This window comes from Pelophylax lessonae (genome assembly GCF_965119305.1).
Source record: "Pelophylax lessonae genome assembly, chromosome: 12".
NCBI classification, from domain to species: Eukaryota; Metazoa; Chordata; class Amphibia; order Anura; family Ranidae; genus Pelophylax; species Pelophylax lessonae.
In genome coordinates this window covers 112,903,247-112,923,192 of record NC_138779.1, presented here as the reverse complement: position 1 = coordinate 112,923,192, position 19,946 = coordinate 112,903,247, and the positions used below count along the sequence as shown (strand labels likewise).

The window sequence follows — 19,946 nt, the reverse complement described above, 5'->3', positions numbered from 1 at the left end:
GAATAAAATTATAATTACTATAAAAATACTATTGGTTTCTACAGCCTTTTATTTTGCTTCTAAGTCTGGAAATCTCTTTCCCCTCTGTAGGTAATTGGCGCACTTTAATTGGTAGTAGTTGCTGCCGGCACTTGGGAGACATTAATGGGATTTTACATTTATAATGTCCTTTCAGGCATCTGAATCTGGTTTAGGAAGTTTTCATGAAATATTAATAGGCATGGATCTGCCCATCTCCCAGCTTTTGGTGTTTACGAGCGAGCGGCATTGCACAATAACATGGAGCGCTGCCCATGTGCTGTGGATTTCAGAGCGTAGGTAGGGAGCATTCCAGGTGAGCTGGGAGCCGCATCCAGCCTGCCTGACATCTAACTGGATGAACTGACGCAGCACGTGTAGAGCTAGGTGCTTACAGGGCAGACCATGTGGTGATTGTTATGTGCCTAGCAAACCTAATTAGAGTAATGTTTATAGTAGCATGCTTGTAATCTGTATGCATACTACTTCAATGAGAAAGCCGATAACAGGATGAAAAACAAATGGCAGTCATTACAGGATGAAAAACAAATGGCAGTCATTAAAGGAACATTAAAGTGTCATGTTAACAATTCTACTTTTAGTTTCTAATTTTTTTTTTAGTGTTATTTTTATCTAAAATGGACATAAAACCTAAAATCAAATGCATATTCTGTGCAGGAACTTTAGTCCCCTTAATCATGGCTCCATCCCCTCCACCAGCGCCACCATTTTTGATTGTCCGGGATATGCGCTGGCCTTTAGGGACCTGGCAGGGCTCTTCACACGTGCCATGCAGGAATCGAATTGCATGTCCTCCTCGTGCCTGTTTGCAGGGGAATCCGCATTTGTGCAGAAGATCTCTGCCAGGTCCCAAAGCCCAGCAGAGCACAACTGTAAAACCATGAGCAGCGTGATTCTCACCCTGGCAAGAGAGAAGGAAGCGCTAAATAAAATAAATATACAATAGCAATTTAAAGGCTAAGTTCAGCTTTTCAGAAAAAATAATAAATGCACGTAGTTGTGCAGTAAGGGATAAAACGTGCATTAATTATTTTTTCCTTTAGGAGCCTGGAAAGCATTTCCCCTGTGATCAGGGGTGCAAAGTTGGACAAGTCCTACAGCTTTCTGCCCGTACCTTCATACGGGCTGTCTGTTGAAAGTTGCAGGGCTTGTGAATGAACTACAAGAGTGCTCATCAGCACCCTGCAGTTCATTCAAAACTACAAACTGTCATAGTGGGTGCAGGGAGAATATTCCCTTCCCACTGTCACACTGAGGGAGGCTTCAGGGGGGAACTGGTGGCAGGAGCTGGAACATTGAGGGGAACATGTAACGTATATTCCAAAAGGTGAACTTAACCTTTAAAGTTGAATTCTAGGAATTCAACCACTTTGATTACAAAAGTAAGGCACACTATGAGTTAAGTCCAAGGGGGTGCATGACATCTTCTGAACTTATCTCTATTATTTATATCTGGCTCTGCCAGAACATACACTCACATTTGGGGCTGTGAGAGGCACATAGAGCAGCTATGCTCGCCCTTCCCCTCTGCTGCCCATTCAAAGAAGCTTTTGTAATTTGTGAATGAGTTCACATAATACAAAGCCTGCTGTGAATGGGTTGGAAGAGGGGAGGGGCAGGCTTAGTAGCGGCGCCAACTCTAATGTTGAAGATGCTTAGACCTGAAGCATCAGTTTTTCTCTTCGGAGTGTGCAATAAAACCTGTCTGATGTAAATAGAAATAAGCCCAAGAGATGTCATGCACCTCCTTATATTGAACTCCTAATTTGTCTTCACTTTTTTACGAAAGAGCTGAATTCCTGGAATTCAGCTTTAAAAAAATATCCAAGTGTGCGAGAAGGAGAGGGCTGGATCCAGGTTCACACAAATTCTTTGGGGTGAAGATCCTCTTTGAAGCTCAAGTTTAGTCAAAAAATGTTAAAAAAATAAATAAATAAAACAAGTGACCATACTGCTGGCTGCAGATTTAGTTGAAATCTTCCATCCTCCACCATCCCTACTGCCCTAATCTTATAGTGCTGAAACACCTGTCATATACATTCATCAGAAGAGCCAACTATGCCCACGCTGTCTGCTCACCCCCTCCATTCATAGAGGCAATAGCTTCCATCAATGAAAAGTGATCTATGAATGGAGAATTGACAAATGAATGAAGGATTTGCCACCTTTATCTGTGTATCATTTTTCAGAAATTATATTAAATTTTAATCTATTTTGGTATACAGCGGTCAGAATTAAAAAGCTCTTGGCATGGCAGCTAATTCTGTCCTAGTGTACGACTAGTATTTAATGCAGTGTGTCGAGATTGTAGGCAAACTAAGTGAAACCAGTCAAATCACATGGGCAGTATTCTCTCTTGTATGTTTTTCTTGCTGACCCAGAACAATCATGTATCATAAAGGCAGAACCTGCTGATCTGCGTACATGTTCCAGGTCAGTGATGCAGAAACAAATAAACTCAGAGGATCAGCATGACAGCCAAACTATTTTTTGTCTTTTTTATTTTTTTTAGAAGAGGTCGTTGGTGGTAGCTGACTTCTGTCAAGTGCAGATTTTATTACCCAGGAAAAGTGTTTGGAGCCTTATAATTAAAATTAAATTATTTAAACCTAAGCACAAATATTTGATATATTTCAGCTCACCAGTCCTTAGATATGGTGACTGCATTTGTGTTTTTTTTTTTTTTTTTCTGGCTTTTATTTTCTTAATTTTCACCTGTTAACCCTGCCAATGATGCATGTCCTGGTCTTGAGTGACGTTTCTCACTCGTACTGCATTACAAGAGGAACAGCATTGTCATCCTAGAACAATTTTCTAGGCAAAGGGCCTGTTTAGACTTCAGATTTTAGGAGTGCTGGATTGTGACCACTGGGAGTAAACAATAACTAAAACACTTGATGATTAGAGGGGGTAAAAAAAATTACATAACACCCTCCTGTAGGCAGTGGGAGGAGGTACAGTGCTTCATAGATTGTATTATCGGGAAGAAGAATTTCCATTGTTGGCGTTAGTGGGAGGAATGGTGCCCCATCATTGGTATTAGTCGAGGGAATAGTGTCCCATCTTTTGGTGTCGGTAGGAGGAATACGGCCTTACTGGGGTCAGTGGGAGGACTAGCGTTCTATGATTGGTATTAGTGGAAGTACTAGTGCCCCATCATTGGTATTAGTGGGAGGAGTAGTTGCCCCATCATTGGTGGTGGTGGGAGGAGTAGTGCCTGATTTATTGGTGGGAGGAGTAGTGCCTGATTTATTGGTGGGAGGAGTAGTGCCTGATTTATTGGTGGGAGGAGTAGTGCCTGATTTATTGGTGGGAGGAGTAGTGCCTGATTTATTGGTGGGAGGAGTAGTGCCTGATTTATTGGTGGGAGGAGTAGTGCCTGATTTATTGGTGGGAGGAGTAGTGCCTGATTTATTGGTGGGAGGAGTAGTGCCCCATTTATTGGTGGGAGGAGTAGTGCCCCATTTATTGGTGGGAGGAGTAGTGCCCCATTTATTGGTGGGAGGAGTAGTGCCCCATTTATTGGTGGGAGGCGTAGTGCCCCATTTATTGGTGGGAGGCGTAGTGCCCCATTTATTGATTGGAGGAGTAGTGCCCCATCATTGGTGTCGGTGGGAGGAGTGGTGCCCCCATCATTGGTGTCGTTGGGAGGAGTGGTGCCCCCATCATTGGTGTCGTTGGGAGGAGTGGTGCCCCCATCATTGGTGTCGTTGGGAGGAGTGGTGCCCCCATCATTGGTGTCGGTGGGAGGAGTGGTGCCCCCATCATTGGTGTCGGTGGGAGGAGTGGTGCCCCCATCATTGGTGTCGGTGGGAGGAGTGGTGCCCCCATCATTGGTGTCGGTGGGAGGAGTGGTGCCCCCATCATTGGTGTCGGTGGGAGGAGTGGTGCCCCCATCATTGGTGTCGGTGGGAGGAGTGGTGCCCCCATCATTGGTGTCGGTGGGAGGAGTGGTGCCCCCATCATTGGTGTCGTTGGGAGGAGTGGTGCCCCCATCAATGGTGTCGGTGGGAGGAGTGGTGCCCCCATCAATGGTGTCGGTGGGAGGAGTGGTGCCCCCATCAATGGTGTCGGTGGGAGGAGTGGTGCCCCCATCAATGGTGTCGGTGGGAGGAGTGGTGCCCCCATCAATGGTGTCGGTGGGAGGAGTGGTGCCCCCATCAATGGTGTCGGTGGGAGGAGTGGTGCCCCCATCAATGGTGTCGGTGGGAGGAGTGGTGCCCCCATCATTGGTGTCGGTGGGAGGAGTGGTGCCCCATTGTTGGTGTCGGTGGGAGGTATAGTGCCATAAGTGGGAGGAATAATGCCCTAAGGGCTGGAAAAAGCAAGCAAAAGGCCACTTCTAGCCTGTGGGCCACAGTTTGGAGACCACTGCCCTAGAACAAGAAGTTTAAGATGACAGTACATCTCCCCCCTCTTCTCATCTTTTTAACATTGGGGAAGGGTTTCTGTAGTTCTCAGAAGTGAACTGTGTAGGACTGATAAGGCCGCAGAATGCACAGGGTGAAGGACAACACTGGATTTCTGGCAGGATCAGCAGAACTTTTTATTTTCCTTTAAATAGATTTAGCAAAATGCTTCCAATTGTATATTTAGAAGAACAAAAGGAAGTAAAAAGGAAAAGTTCATTGTTAGGGATTCAATGCACTTTACTGTAGAAGTACAGTATAAAGTACATAGAAAAGGTTATTGACCTAGTCACAGAGAACAAATGCACCGTTCTATCATCAGTTAGCAAACATAAAATGCAGATAAGTGAAGCACCGAACAGCCATGCCAATGGAAATCTTTGTTTGGCTTTTGACCTTCATGGTACCTGCATTGTGGTTAGACTCCTGCTCCTGTAAGCCCAGACTGTATGGTGTTCTAGACAAAGAAATGTGTACAGTGGCATAAACCTTGTTATGTAAAAGGCGGTGGTTCGTCTGCAGTGTCCAAGAATTCTTGAGTAATTGATTACATGCCTAAACAATGACTATTTACTTTTGTTGAATTTGCATAGAAACAATAGACTTGTGCAAGGAGGTAAGACAGGGGAGCTTCTTTGTAAAGACTGGTGAACATAGTGCTTTTTCTTTTACACTGTGCATGCCCAGTTTTGGAGAAAAAAAAAAACTTAATTTTTTTCTCTGGTCCATATATAGATTTGATTAGGGTAGTTATAATGTGAAAAAATTGCAAACAGAAAATTGGCGCAAAGAGAAATAGGTAGTTAAAACAGAGCACCAAAATGGGGTAATCGAAACAAAATACACAATCTTAGGGAAAGATCGTTCTCAGACTTCCAATTAAAATGAAAAATGATGAAAAGTTATGGATGGTTTAAAGACCACATCCAGCCAAAAAATTCTATTTTATGTCAAAGTAGGGAAGGGTTTGAGCGGGTTTTTGTGGTCTAGATTCCAGTTGGGGAAAGATCCTCTCACTTGCTACCGCTAAAAGCAGTGATGGGACATTTTCCTCCAACCGAAACGCATGTTTTTGGTAGAGTAGGAAAAGGATATAACTTCTGACAATTTTATTGCTTCCCTCATTACTTGTCCTGGTGTCAAAGGAAGAGAAAATCTTACCAAATGGGGCTTCAGATCAAAATAAAAGCCCTACAGAAAATTTTACGAAGATTAAAAACAATGGGCCATCTTGATGCTACTGACAAATTATCAGCATTAGAATCGTTAACAGACTAACTGCCAGTCTCTAGAGAACTACTTTGCTAGCCGGGCCAACAAGATGTATCTTCTTCATTGCCCGTTCCCTAGTGAGGGTATTTCTGCCTTGTTTAGGGTTGGCGAGGAATGCTGGTTATCATCCTTTTGAATACAGGACTGCTTCTCATGATGTAACCTTGAGACCCGGTTCACACTGGGGCGACTTGTCAGGCGACCTGGTCGCCTGACAAGTCGCCGTGGGTCGCCTGCCATAGATTAGCACAGGACCCGTTCTAATAGGAGCGACACAAGTCGCTCCGACTTAGAAAAAGGGTCCTGTACTACTTTGGGGCGACCTGGAGCGACCTGCATTGACTTCAATGATATGAAGTCTGTGCATGCCGCTCCGAGGTCGCTGTGCACCGCGACCTCACAGGTCGCCCCGGCAAGTCGGGTCGCTGCTATGTGAACCGGCTCTTACTCTTTCTAAAGCCAGCCATAGGTGGTTTGAATCTCAGCCAGTTCAGTAGGAACTGCCTGAGATTCCAACTGTGTATGGACAGGCTGTGAATGTACCCAAGTCAATTGATCGATAAACTTGGCTACAACCAGCCTATCGGATTTTAAATGCAATTATTGCAAGATGCTGTTATAGCCACTAGCAATAATCCCTGTGTTCTCCCGGTGAGTACAGTTTCCCCCACCTGGAGAAGACCATGGCTCCTCTGGAAGGACCCCCCCCCTATCATCACGGACCCTTTTTTGATGGGGGAATCAAGTGATTTTCTTTCCTGTAACCTCCATCTATGGCTGGCTGAATAAATTCAACAGGGTTGCTCTCCTGTGTGATTCAAGCCCAAAGCTGGCCATAGAGGACGTATTCTGATAATCGGATGCTCCGATTGGCTGCAGCCGCTGATTAAGGAAAATTTTCTAACATATCTGTTTGGAACTGGCTGTACTGCGATCCATTTATGGCATTAAAACCTGAATCCTTTTTTTTTTTTTTTTTTTTTTTTTTTTTTTTAACTTCTATTTGTTGAGACACGCCAGGAAATCTCTCAAAAGTCCCCACTTTCTTTCTCAGTGACAATAATCGGGAGGTTCTAACCCTTCCATACGTTTCCAAAACTTAAAAAAGTTTGGCTCTAGATAGACTTTAGGATTACTGTCAATTTTTTTTTTTTTTTTTAGGAAAAATTATCAGAAAGACTTTATAAATTTGGCAAAATGCATCTACAGCCAAGTGTGCATTTCCTAAGGTAAGAAAAATGGGAGACAACGGAGTTGCTGCCCGTTCATGACCAACTATTTATCATTTACCCTTTGGGAAGAATAAACCAAGAAATGAAATGGTTACCGTAGACACCAATTTGCTTTTGTTTCCAAGTGTGTTTGTCAAGCATTTTATAAATAGCCGCCATAGATGTTGCTGGATTTTCAGCTTTGCCATTTTCCAGAGCTGCTATCCATGGCTATAAGGGTCTCAATTTCTAGTATAGAATGGAAGTTCTAGTTTCTCTTCCTTCAGACTTTATTAAACCTAAAGGCCGTACACACGATAAGAAAATCAGAATTAAAATTTTGTACGATGAACGATCTGCCGTATTTCTGATCATTTTGTGTAGTGCTTTTGACAGCCAATTCCGACTTTTTGAATTACAAAAACTGAAGGTGAAGGCAATAAAATTTTTATCGTACGTGAACAGAACGTCCAATTTTCGTTTTTAATTAGTACAGTTTTCATCCAGAAAAAAATAAGCAAGACTTTGCATGCTCAGAATCGAGAGAATACATACAAAACAATTCAACATATGACCTCACTTCTGAAGTTGTATTCTGTTGCACAAAATTTTTCGTATGTCGCGTAATCTCCTCACTTTCGATATGAGACTAGCATGCAACAAAAAATGGATGAATATTAGTCCGATAATCTGATTGTGTGTACCAGGCTTTTGACCTATTACTGCCAAGAAAAAATAAATAGTTCTTGTTCCACTAATTTAAAACCATGCGTCCATAGGATACTAACTAAAAACATCTTTGTCTTGAAGGTATCATGAAGGATAAGGAGAGAAAACTGGAAGATGAAATGGCCGGATCTCGTCCTCACTGTGCATTCCTAGGATCGCTTCTGTGGGAGCGCACTTTGCCATACAATGAGATAGAATATGTTGACCTTGATGAGTTCTTATTGGAAAATGGCCTCCCACCAAGCCCACCTCACCAGCCTTTTTCACCAGCCAATTTGACACCACCTCCATCGAACCAGTCAGTTGTTGACCTCAGCCGACCACCATCCTGCGCCTCCTCTACCTCTGCTTGCTCTTCTCCTGAGCAAAGCATGATTGGCAGTGAATTTGAACATCCAAGCAGCAAAGCAGGTAATGACATACAAAGTAGGCTCATTTTTTGTAAATCGATTTGAAGTACATGTAAAGTCCAAACTTTTAGTTTTGTAAAAAGGAAGTGTTCTAATCTCTGGTCAGGGACAAAGCCTTTGTATGCCCTGGGATCATTGTTTGATACAAAAAGTGCTGAGAAATCTAAAATGTTGGCTTTGTCACAGGAGCAGAGGGAAACCTTGCAACAGGAACACATGTTGGTGACAACTGTCTGTTTTAATTTGGGTTTTTCCCTCATTAGATGAAATTTCTTCCATATTCCTGTTGTGTCTCCAGGATAGAAAAGTGAAGGAAAAACTCTCTGAAAGGACATAGACAGCAAGAAAAAATAAAATACAGGAAAAAATATAACCGCTTTTGACAATCTTCTAGTGATCGACCGATATTGTATTTTAATTGCCGATGCCGATATTTTGGCCATTGAATATTGGTATTGGCCGATATTTATTTTTGAACTTTTAAATTTTTTTTTATTTTTACACTTGACAGGTACTGTTGTGGGGGGATCTTGTGGTCCAAAAGACCCCAAACCCCTCTTCTGCACTTAAAAGCATTCAAAACAGCCAAGTCATTTTTTTTTAAACTGGCACCGAGTACCCGGAAGTGATTGCATGACATCACTTCTGGGTTTTTACATTGTGGCCCTGATCAGAGCTGAATGCGGCTTTGATCGGGTCTTCAGCAGCGGCCGTGAGGGCTGGTTGCCCGGTGTTGTGCGGAAACCAGGCACTCGGCTCTGATCGCCTCAGTCACTAGCCATCTGCCATCCAACTCCACCTCACCAGCTGAACAGAATTCCACCCCTCCAGCCTTCTGCACTCCAGCTCCTCCCATGCTTCCTCCGCTCCGTGTAATCTACGGTAAGACTACAGTACTTTGAGTGCCTGGGGAAACTGGTCCAGGCCTCCCGGTGGGACAGGAGACCCGGGGCGAGCCGTGCGGGGGGGGGGGGGGGGCCATGAATGACAGCCGAGCGGCTTCTCAGCCGAATCGGTTGTCTTTACAGGACTGTCGGCTATGGACTCCGGTACCGGGGTGATGCCTCTAGCTGCAGGCATCACTCCGGGAACATCCACTTTCCTGAAATATTGGCAGGATCAGTAACCTCAGGGGCCAATTTCGATATATCGGGGAAAGTGTGTATCGGCCCTCGATATTTCAGCTGATCCCTAATCTTAACCATTCCCTACTGTATGCAAAATGAAAAAAGAAAAAGTTTTGCCTTCACATACACTTTAATAGCATTGTATGAAATAATATATGTATAAATAGGTCATGTTGTAGGTAGTTCTGCTTTACAGAGACCCTGGCACAGTTGATAAACTGTAAAGATTTTTTTTTTTTTTTTTTAAACATTTGCTACTATATTAAACATATTTATTTAAAATGTTTCCCTAAGTATGTAGTTAGGCTAGGAAAAATATAATCCATGAATCGGCTGTATACCATGTATTTTTAGAAATGTAGATAATCATTTAAGGCAGGCCATAGACAAGTGATGGCAAACCCTGGCACCCCAGATGTTTTGGAACTACATTTCTCATGATACTGTCGAGTACATGAGCATGGGAAATGTAGTTCCAAAACATCAGGGGTGCCAAGGTTCGCCATCACTGCCATAGACGGTGCAAATTTCCCGTGGTTGCAGGAAAGAAATTTCCATGATTGCCCCATCAACATAGTGCTGACAGGGCAATCCCTCCTACCGAGACATTGTATTCCCCTGGCGGGGGAAGCCACCTCTGCCGGCGGAAGACCATGATGAATATTGCTAGCGGCTATAGTAGCCGCTAGCGATAGTTGCAAGTAAAATCCAGCAGGCTGGTCGTACCCAAGTTTATCGATCAGCTTGGTACAGTTCAGCCTGCCCATGGACGGTTCCTGCTAAACTGGCCAAGATTCAAACCATCTATGGCCAGCCTAACTCTTTGAATTGAACACAAAAGAGCTAGCTGCAAGGTAGTAAAGCTCTTTTGGACTCCAGAGGGATTTCCAGACCCCAGTATGACTGTAATGGATTCTACTCACTTGCTTCTTTTGGCTCAGGCCTTTTGACCTAATTGGTAATAATAATTTATTGCATTGAAATACTAGGACCAAGTATATGGACTCCAGGCTTGACAAAGAGCTGTTAAAGCGGAGTTCCACACATTTTTAATAGGTTGGAATACATAGATCTATGTAATCCCCTTTAAAACGGCTTTTACCAATGGAAACTTTTTTTTTTTTTTTTGCTGGTAAATACCTTAATTTCTGCTTTATTCCTCCTCTCCTCACTTCCGGGTCCGATCGGCGATGACGTCATTCGGCGATTCGCAGTGTCTGCTGGGATGTATTCTATTCCGGAAATCTCGCAGTAGCTGAACTGTACTGAGCCGTGCCTGCCCAGCCTCTGCCCCGCCTCCTCTCATTGAGTTGTATTGTATGAATGTATTAAGGCCGTTCTCTGCCCCTCCGCCCCACCTCATCATACAATACAACTCAATGAGAGGAGGCGGGGCGGAGGCGGGGCAGGCACGGCTCAGTACAGTTCAGCTACTGCGAGATTTCTGGAATAGAATACATCCCAGCCGACACTGCGAATCGCCGAATGACGTCATCGCCGATTGGACCCGGAAGTGAGGAGAGGAGGAATAAAGCAGAAATTAAGGTATTTACTAGCAAAAAAAAAAAAAAAAAAAAGTTTCCATTGGTAAAAGCCATTTTAAAGGGGATTACATAGATCTAAAGTTCCAAAAATGGGTGGAACTCCACTTTAAGGCTTGATACCTTGCCATGCTACTTTTGTAGGACTTGTATTGTTTAATGCTTAAACCACAGCGGTACAAAAGATTACAAGAACTATGTGCTAAATGTAAGTGATGCAAGTCCTTTATACAGATCAGCTTGCTGTAGAAAAAAGATTGTTTGTAGCTTTGCTAGTGTTTAAAAAAAAAATGTGTAAACCCAACATTTCATATTTAATATGTCTACTGTACCATGTGCTTGTATTAAAAAAAAATATCCTGTTTTCTTTGTATTGCTTCCTTTTGTGTGAAATCTCTGACAGTCCCTCTGCTTTCCTATTAAAAACTGACCAGACTAGGCATGAGAGCACGGTGTGGTTAGTTTTCTGGGGGTGCTGGAACTTTTTTCAGTTGATCTATGGACTTCTAAAGATGCTGTTGGGGTTCTGATTTGCTGATCGCTGGTGCAATGCTTTATAGGCTCCCGAAGAAGAAGAAGAAAAAAAAAATAATAAATGCACTTTTTTTTTTTTCTACAAAATAAATGTGCATTTATTTATTTTTAAAGGTGAACTTATCCTTTAAGAGCACAAAAGACAGCAGATGCACAGGTACAACTTATGGGGAGAGGATTTGTTTTAATCTGTGTATCATCTGAGGCCAGTTACGTTACTGGGTATATGTAAGGGTTTACAACCACTTTTATGTTGGCCGTACACTATACGAAAAATAGTTCAAACTCCTTTTTGAAAAATGAACACTTGGCCTTGAGAGCAGATGATTGTGGCATCATGTAATGACCCATAAATCGTTCAATGGACATAAATGAATCTGTTCTTTGTTCTTTTTTCACATATACCTAGTGCAAACAGTTAGGACAAGAAACACATTAAACTTTCAATTTAGCAGAAAATGTTCAAACTTGTCGTTTTTTTTTTTTTTTTGTTTTTGGCTCAACGATTTGTGCCCATTAACCACTTGACGACTACTCACTGTGCCTCTACTGCGGCACAGTGGCTCGTTATCGTCCAGCGACGTAGACCTACGTCGCTGGACTCCTCCCCCTTGTGGGCGGCGCTCGCGCGCCGCCGGGGGCTCGCTCCAGCTGTATTCATTCACAGCGGGAGTCGGGCCAGGGGAGGAGCAGCGGCGATCGCCGCTGCTCTTCCCCGATTGTCGGGGAATCGAGTGTGGAGATCCGCCCGCTTGTGTAAACAGAGCGGGCGGATCTGCTCAGTGACAAACAGTGACAGATTGCAGGGTTCAGCATTGCTGAACATGCGATCTGTCCCTGTGTCACTCAGTCACCTCCCCCCCCCCCCCACACACACGTCAGTAAGCACCAGGCATACATTAACCCCTCCCTCTCCAATAAAATTAACCCCTTCCCTGCCAGTGTCATTTTTAGAGTAACAGTGCATATTTATAGCACTGATTACTATAGAAATGTCACTGGTACCCCCAAAAGTGTCAAAAGGGTCCGATCTGTCCGCCGCAATGTTGCAGTCCCGCAAAAAAAAACGCAGATCGCTGCCATTACGCGTTAAAAAAAAAAACACCAAAGATGACAGAAATCTTTCCCTTAGTTAGTAAACGCAATAACTTTTGCGCAAACCAATCAAAATACGCTTATTGTGATTTTTTTTTTTTTTAACCAAACATAGGTAGCAGAAAACAAATTGGCCAAAAATTTAAAAAAAAATTGAATTTTACATTTTTTTGGGGGGGAATTTCATATAAAAAAAATGTGAAAAATATTGTTATTTTTTCAAAATTTACGCTCTTTTTTTTTTTTTTTTTTTGTATAACGCAAAAAGTAAAAATCGCAGAGGTGATCAAATACCACCAAAAGAAAGCTCTGTTTGTGGGAAAAAAAAGGACGTAAATTTTGTTTGGGTACGGCGTTGCACGACCGCGCAATTGTCAGTTAAAGTCGCACAGCGCCGAATCGCAAAAAGTGGCCTGGACGTAAGACAGCAAAATCCTCTGGTGGTAAAGTGGTTAACTTGCCGAAAAACGAACGAACTGTCCAATTGACCAAATTGTTTACTGATTTTTCGTATAGTGTATGGCCACCATAAGGTAGGCTTGTTAGCACATTCACATTACAGGCACATTGGAAACTCAAAACAATGGATGTGTCCTAGGAACACGTGTTACCCAAGTAGGGGTTGTTCACCTCTATGGGACATGTCCACTTTTCTGTGCATTTTCATGCTCTGTGAGCTCATAGAAGTCTAGGACAAAACCTGAAAATACAGAGAGAATGTGTTTTTTTAAGGCGTTATCGGCTCCAAATTACACAATAATGATGTCACTGCAGGAATTCAGTCTTCATTGGTCAAACCATAACAACATGACCTAAAATGTGTATAAAAAATTAATTGCACCACAAGGCATAAGAAAAACATGTCAACATGCTACATTGGATGGAAGTAGATGTGAACCTGGCCAAAGTGTCTACAATCTGTGTAGAAAAGTGTATGTAATGGAAGTTTTTGTAAAAACGGATCATTTGTCTTGAAGTTTGTTTGTTGGACGGTCACTTGTGGTACAGTAATTAGAGGGTTTTGTTGTGGGTACAAGGTCTGTGGCGTGTGTGCAGCGTATAGAACGGGTAGACTCATCCTTTTGGGTTTTCAGCTATAAAGGCCATTTCCTTGCTTAGTGGGATTTGAAACTTTCACATTGTGTTTACTATGTATCAGTATTGATTTAGTATGTAATCAGAGTTATCTGAGAAAAAAAAAGTGCTCAGTAATATTTCCCAAGAGTTTTGTCAGCAAAATTTGTTGAAAGGTTTGCATCCCTGGTAAGCAGATCTATCCTGACCCCCTGCAATCTGCTTTTGTTACAGATTTGCCATAGATTGTATTGCGCACGATTAGATTGCTGTAAATGATGCAATGCTTAGAACTGAAAGGGATATCCGGGATTACATCCAATTGCATGGTGTAGAAGGAACTTCTTTTGCTCTTGGCAAACACACCAAGGGGGGAGAAACACCAAACTTATTTTTTATTTGACGTTTAGCTGGAGGAAATCCGCCCAGCCTCAAACCCGCAACCAGGTTGTCATTTTGTGCCAGGCTGAAACGTTGCCGTTTTTTTTGCAGGGAGCCCAAATCCTAAATTCTTCAAAAGCTTCTAACTGCCATTTTTGCTGGACAGCTTTCCCTACTACAGGGCATTGGAAAAGAAGACTTACTGGCAAGATAGACTGATGGATATGTGTGCGTTTTTTTTTTTTTTTTTTAATTTTAATTTTCAGATCTGTACTTTAAAGTGGAACGTTGGTCAGAAAATGAAGTCCTGCTAGATACCTTCAGGCTCTGGCCCCTTTTGCAGGAATAGCTATGTAAAACATTAAAAATAAGTGCCTATACTGTTTAACATACAGTGTTACACTGTCTGCACCCATGCCGCCGTCATTGCCGGTAAGGGAACTTGGCAGTGAAGCCTTGCGGGTTTATGGGCAGAACCCTACTGTGCATGCGCGCTGTGCATTTGGATTGACGCGGCGGGGGAAGGAGGAGGGGGCCAAACTTCTAAGGGACAGTGCCGTCTCCCGGAAGTGGGGAAGGGTACCTGTTTTTCCCCCCTCCCCCCTGAAAGGTGCCAAATGTGGCACCGGAGGGGGGGAGGAAACAAATGAGCGGAAGCTCCAGTTTTGGGTGGAACTCCACTTTGAAGCAGAGTTAAACCCTCCTATCATTTACAGCCAAGGAAGCTGCTTCTGTTTAAACTGCAACTGCCATAGTGCTGCACATGTGATCAGTTATGACATCAGCCATTTGATGGTTTGACAGTTTGGTTGAGGACACAAGCAAATGTGACAGTTACCAATGCTGACATTCCAGGAATGGAACTGTTTTTTGAAACCAAACCATTAAATCCATGAGTTTAGTTCCACTTTATGATTTGCTGCGGTTTTGGTGCTCTGGGCTTCAGCAAAATGGCAGCCTTCAGCAAGAAGCAAGTTGTTATGGGTAAAGTTCCACTTAAACAGCCAAAGCTCGTTTGGCTGTACTTTCCCTGTGGATCACAGGAGTGCAGTTTGTTCTGTTGAAGCCGGCTGTCGGCTGCCATCGCAGACCCGGTCCAGGCTGGGGTATGATTCTGACCATATGGTTGGGATCCACCCAGATCCTTGGACCGGCACCTGGCTCAGCCTCTCTGAGCTGCTGAGAGCCTGAGCCAGCTGCTCCCGCTCCCTCTACAGCTCAGTGCTTTAGTGAGCATTGGGGGGGGGGGGGGGGGTTATAGTAGAGAACAGGGACTGACAGTCACCAGCTCTCTTCTCACAGAGCACTGAGAACAGAGTGATCAGCAGTGTTTGATTGCGTGGTTCTCAGCCTTAGAGCCGAGAGGGGACAGATTTGCCCCCCCCCCCCCCTAGGTAAGTAGGATTTAAAAAAAATAAAAATAAATCCTCAACTTCTCTTTTAAAATGGAACTAAGGTCTTGTTTTTATAAATTGCAAGCAGGCAGACCATTTATTGCAGAGAAAACATGCAATGTCTCATCTGCAATAAAATAAAAACCTACCTGCCTGCTGTTTTCTTAGCATGTACACAGAGCTGCGCATGTTCAGCTCCGTATATATTCCAGAAATGTGCCCTTGTGTTGGGATGACTGAACTTCTGCTGCATCCTCCTGCACCAGCCAACCAAGATGGCTGATGACTGGCACCTGGAAGAACTTGGGGGGACCTTTTGGGCATTGGACCAATGGAGCTAAGGTAAGTACAGACTTTATTTCCACTTACCAGGCATCATTTTATTATTTATTTTTAGACTTGGATAGGGAGGAAGGGTTAATCATCTAGAAGTTTTGCAGCCAATATCCTAGTGTGGGTAGTTCACTTCCTATCCCAGTGTTAGTGGTCACCAAGACAGGAAGTGAGGGTACATCTCTTCAATAGGAACACAGACTGCTATAAAATTGACAGAAGTTCTGGCTTTCTATCCAAACCTAAAATAACTGAGCTTTGGCTTGAATTACACTTGATGGGCTTCCAGAATGTTGCTCATTGTTTTGGTGAAAGCTTTGTTAATGCTTGCAGTACACGACACGTCAGACTACCATTTAATTTAAAGTTTGTGTGAACTACACCAAATTCTTATCTGTTATTTATGATGATGAAAATATTGCAAGATTTAGAGTACACAGGCTCATTGTTCTTTTTTCTTTTCTGCTCTTTGCATCTAAAATCATATATGTATGGCATACACAGAAAAGGTAGTTGGGTTCATTAGAGTTAGGACCGTACGTCTTAGACTGGATACACACTATACAATTTTCTTTTAGATTTTTTTCCTTTCGACTTACCAAAATTATATAATAGGAGGTCAGACCTAAACACTTTCAATTTGTAGGCAATCAGGCAGGCCCTTGCACTACATAGTTGAAGGTAAAGCCCCGTACACACGTACCGATTGTCGGCCGAACGATCAGCCGTCTTTTGTCCAGTGCTGTCGTGTTGGTTGAAAAGTGCTCAAGACTGCACACGAATTTTGTCGGCCAACAACAACCAACTTCAGAAGTGATGTCATGTGATGGTTAACTTTCCGTGTGTTTTTTCTTCTCTGAGCATGCCCAGTCTTGCTCATCTGGCTTTTGTCGGCCGAAATCTGTACTGACTGCCGAACAATCGGCCGTTCTGGTGTTGGCCAACAAAAATTTTATAGCATGCAGACCAGATTTTGTTCGGCCGAAAAGTCGCAGTCGGTTGTCGGAAGCATCTTACTAACAAGCCGACAATCGGCCGATCGGACGTTGGCCGAATATTTACGGCCGTCAATCGGTACGTGTGTACGGGCCTTTAATCTAATGGAAATCTACCAACAAAAGTTGTATAGTGTATCCAGCTTTAGACTTTAAGATAAAAACCGATTTATTTTTTGGAAGACTTTCATGCAAAAAAAATAAAATAATTGTGCAGATAAGATTCTGTTTTTTGAGCAGTGTGGGCCTTTAAAAATATTAGGTGTCTGTGCTGGTCTGGTCATTAGCCTTAGAAAATCCCTTCCCTGGCAGTTCCCATAACTCATGCCTAAACGTGAAAGCAGAACGAAGCAGACGCCTGCTGCCAGCAAGAGTGCACAGTACACGTGCCTGCTCAGTGCTTGTTCTATGATGCAGCTCTGCGTTCTAGTCTGCAATTATACTCAGAACGGCAGGGTGGAACAGATGGCAGGAGGCTTACAGTCGCGCGTGTCAGTGTGTATGTATCTGAGACCGTATGTGTGTGTGTGTGTGCACGGCGTGTATGTGTGTCTTTGCTGGAAGTACATATAGAACACAATGAATGTGCCCATGTTTGGCTGAATGCATGCATCTACATGCCACGCAGAGGCTTACTCTGTGCCTCCCGCTTCCTGCCCAATACCCAAAAAAGCACTTGAGAAAAGGTGATGTGGGGTGAGCTGGCAGCAGTCAAGCACAGGAGTGTCTGTAGAGCAGAATATCAGAGGGAGGTTGGTTGTAGGTGAGGCTGGCAGCATTATACATGCACAGACCAAACCTCTCTTATTTGGAAATTAGAGAATGCGTTTAGTTATATCTGGCTAATTTTAAAGGGCAATGTCCTACATTAGAAGCGGCACAAAAGGCTACATGGTTGGCTGTCTTGCAGCTTTGGGTCTTGGGTTTGAACCCCAGCTGGGATGCTGTCAGCATGGAGTTTGTAGGTTCTCCTCCTATCTGTGGGTTTCCTTCTACAATCCAAAAGTATACTGATATGTTGATGCTACTTGTCTGTATATAAGGAGGGGGGGGGGGGGGAGAGACAGAAATAACAATGTGAGCTTCTTGGAAGGACATGAATTGATGTGAATGGATACTAAAGCGCCGTCAATTTTCGCAGTGCTTTACAAATATAATATACATTCACATCAGTCCCTAAGGAGCTTGCAATCTAAGGTCCCTAATTCACATTCATACATACTCACACTAGGGCCAATTTATCAAGGACCAATTGACCGACCAGCAAGACTTTGTAGTGTAGGGTAATGTTTTACTAAATAAACATCCACCTGGGCTATTGTAACCAAAATATTCAGTCCTTTGAGTATTCAGTCCTTTTGAGTATTCTGATTGTGCTGATTTTATTTATAAAAAAGGCTTTATTTTCCACCTTCGTTATATTTTCTGGGGTTGATTAACTAAAACGGAGAGTGAAAAATTTGGCACAACTGGGCTTGGTAGCCAATCGACTTCAAACTTCAGCTTGTTCAGTTAAAGCGGAACTACTTCCGCTTTAAGGTCCCCTTCCTCTTTCAAAAAATGGCACTTTTGGGGGGGGGGGGGTACTTGAGAGAGAACGAGAGAATGTGTGCTCTGAGGAAGAAGGAAAGCCTGCAGGGACCCCGGTGAGGTCCTTCCCTATGCACTGATGACTGTCCAGTCTGGAAGTACCAAGCCACAGGTTGCCCCCAAAGGGCTGGTTGTATCTGGGGAGCTCTATGTACAGCGTGCAGCGTTCAGGAGTGCGCAACGTGGGGAGTGCAGGGGTTCAGGAGCGCGCTATGCACAGTACACAACCTGGAGGCTGGTTTTTATGCAGAGCTCCACCAGATTTTGCACTTTCCGGTTTTAGCAAATCAAACCCTTTGTCTGACTCTTCACTGTAAATACGGGGCTAAAAGGGCACCTTAACCCCTTGCCAACCACAACACATATATGCGGTGGCAAGAAAGGTGACCTTCCAGCACAGTGCTCGAGCTGTCACCAACAGCTATTGTTCAAGGCTTCTATCAGAAGCCAGTGGGACAGGTTCCCAATTATGTAAGCGCCAAGCATAGCAGTCACGTGATACAAAAGCAATGCTGCCCCCGGACTTTAAAGCCCACTTAAAGGACTGCTGGGATGCAGTGTTAGGAGGTTAAATCTTTTCTACTAAGCTATTAAAAAAAAAATGTAAAAAATGTGCCTCCTACAGAAGAAAATGGGTAATACCTCTACTGCAGCTCATTCCTCCAGTTTCTGATGTTATCAAGGGAAACTGTCTCTTGAATCTTCAGCAGCCAACAAACCTGTGTATGTCCAGCCAAAACTTCTTTTTTTTAAGTGACTCTGCCATGATTCTTGCTTAAATAAAATAGAATTGAGGGGGGGGGGGGGAGATTTACTAAATCTGGTGCAGATGTGCATGATTTAACCAATCGGCTTCTATCTTGGGCAGGGGCAGACTGGCAACTTTCAGCCCGGGGGGCAAGTAGAAACCAGAGGCCCATGGTGCAGTGACTTGGCCCCACTCTCCCTCTTCCCGTCCTCTTCCTGACCCCCATTCCAAGCTGAAGCCCTGCTCCAGGAACTCAGCTCACCAGCTGAATCCGGGTTCCCAACCTGCCCAGCACAAAATCTTTGGGGGAGCTTCATTGGGGCTCGCCAGGGGAGGAGAGTCTCAAGTGGGGCATGGAACCGACGTCTGCTCAGACACAGTTTACACCATCCATGCTGGGGAGGGAGGCCTGTGCTCTGTCCTTGTCTTCATCTTACACTAAGTAGGTTAGTGGCAGAGACTTTTTACTTCCTTTAGGCATGTTTGTGCCAGAAGCGGTGCAGCCATTTTACAGGACATCAAAGCGGCCCAGGGGGCAACTGCCCCCCTGGCCCAGTCCTCCCCTGATCTTGAGCTTGTTCAACTAAAGTTTGACAATAAGCCCCATCCAGGTCAAATCACAGCCTATTGCTGGCAATGGCACCGTCCCAATCAGTGAGAGGCCGACTTTGCGGCGCTGCACCGATTTCCAAAAGTACTTCCTGCACTACCTTTGGTGACTTCGGAGATGACTTCAATAGACATCTGTGCATGAACCCGCACCAATGTCTTTAAGTCGCCCCCGAAGTCAGACTGAAATGTGGCTTGGAAATCGTGCGAGTTCAGATGAATTTGCACAATTTCAAAGCCGCGTTCAATGTGAATGAGGGCTAAATGCTAGAAGCTGATTGGTCTCTATACACAGCTGCACCAGATTCTGTGTGCTCCAGTTTTAGTATGGGATGTGAGTATTTACAAGCTGTCACACTAACGCTCCATATAGGCGCACTAACACTGCCAAATGTGATGTAGATTTAATGCTCTTTTTTAATTCAAGGTCTCTGCTGGACTGATAAATTAATAAA

The 19,946-nt window shown here is 43.8% G+C and overlaps 1 protein-coding gene across 1 annotated transcript in view; it reads left to right on the top strand.

The window, feature by feature from the left end:
* The window catches only part of DBP (D-box binding PAR bZIP transcription factor), a 70,240-nt gene that overhangs the window by 14,656 nt on the left and 35,638 nt on the right, over positions 1–19,946 (top strand). Inside the window, exon 2 of the mRNA XM_082274162.1 lies at positions 7,742–8,071. Within this exon, the coding sequence (XP_082130288.1) occupies positions 7,742–8,071 (330 nt within the window). The remainder of the gene's footprint in view (positions 1–7,741; positions 8,072–19,946) is intronic.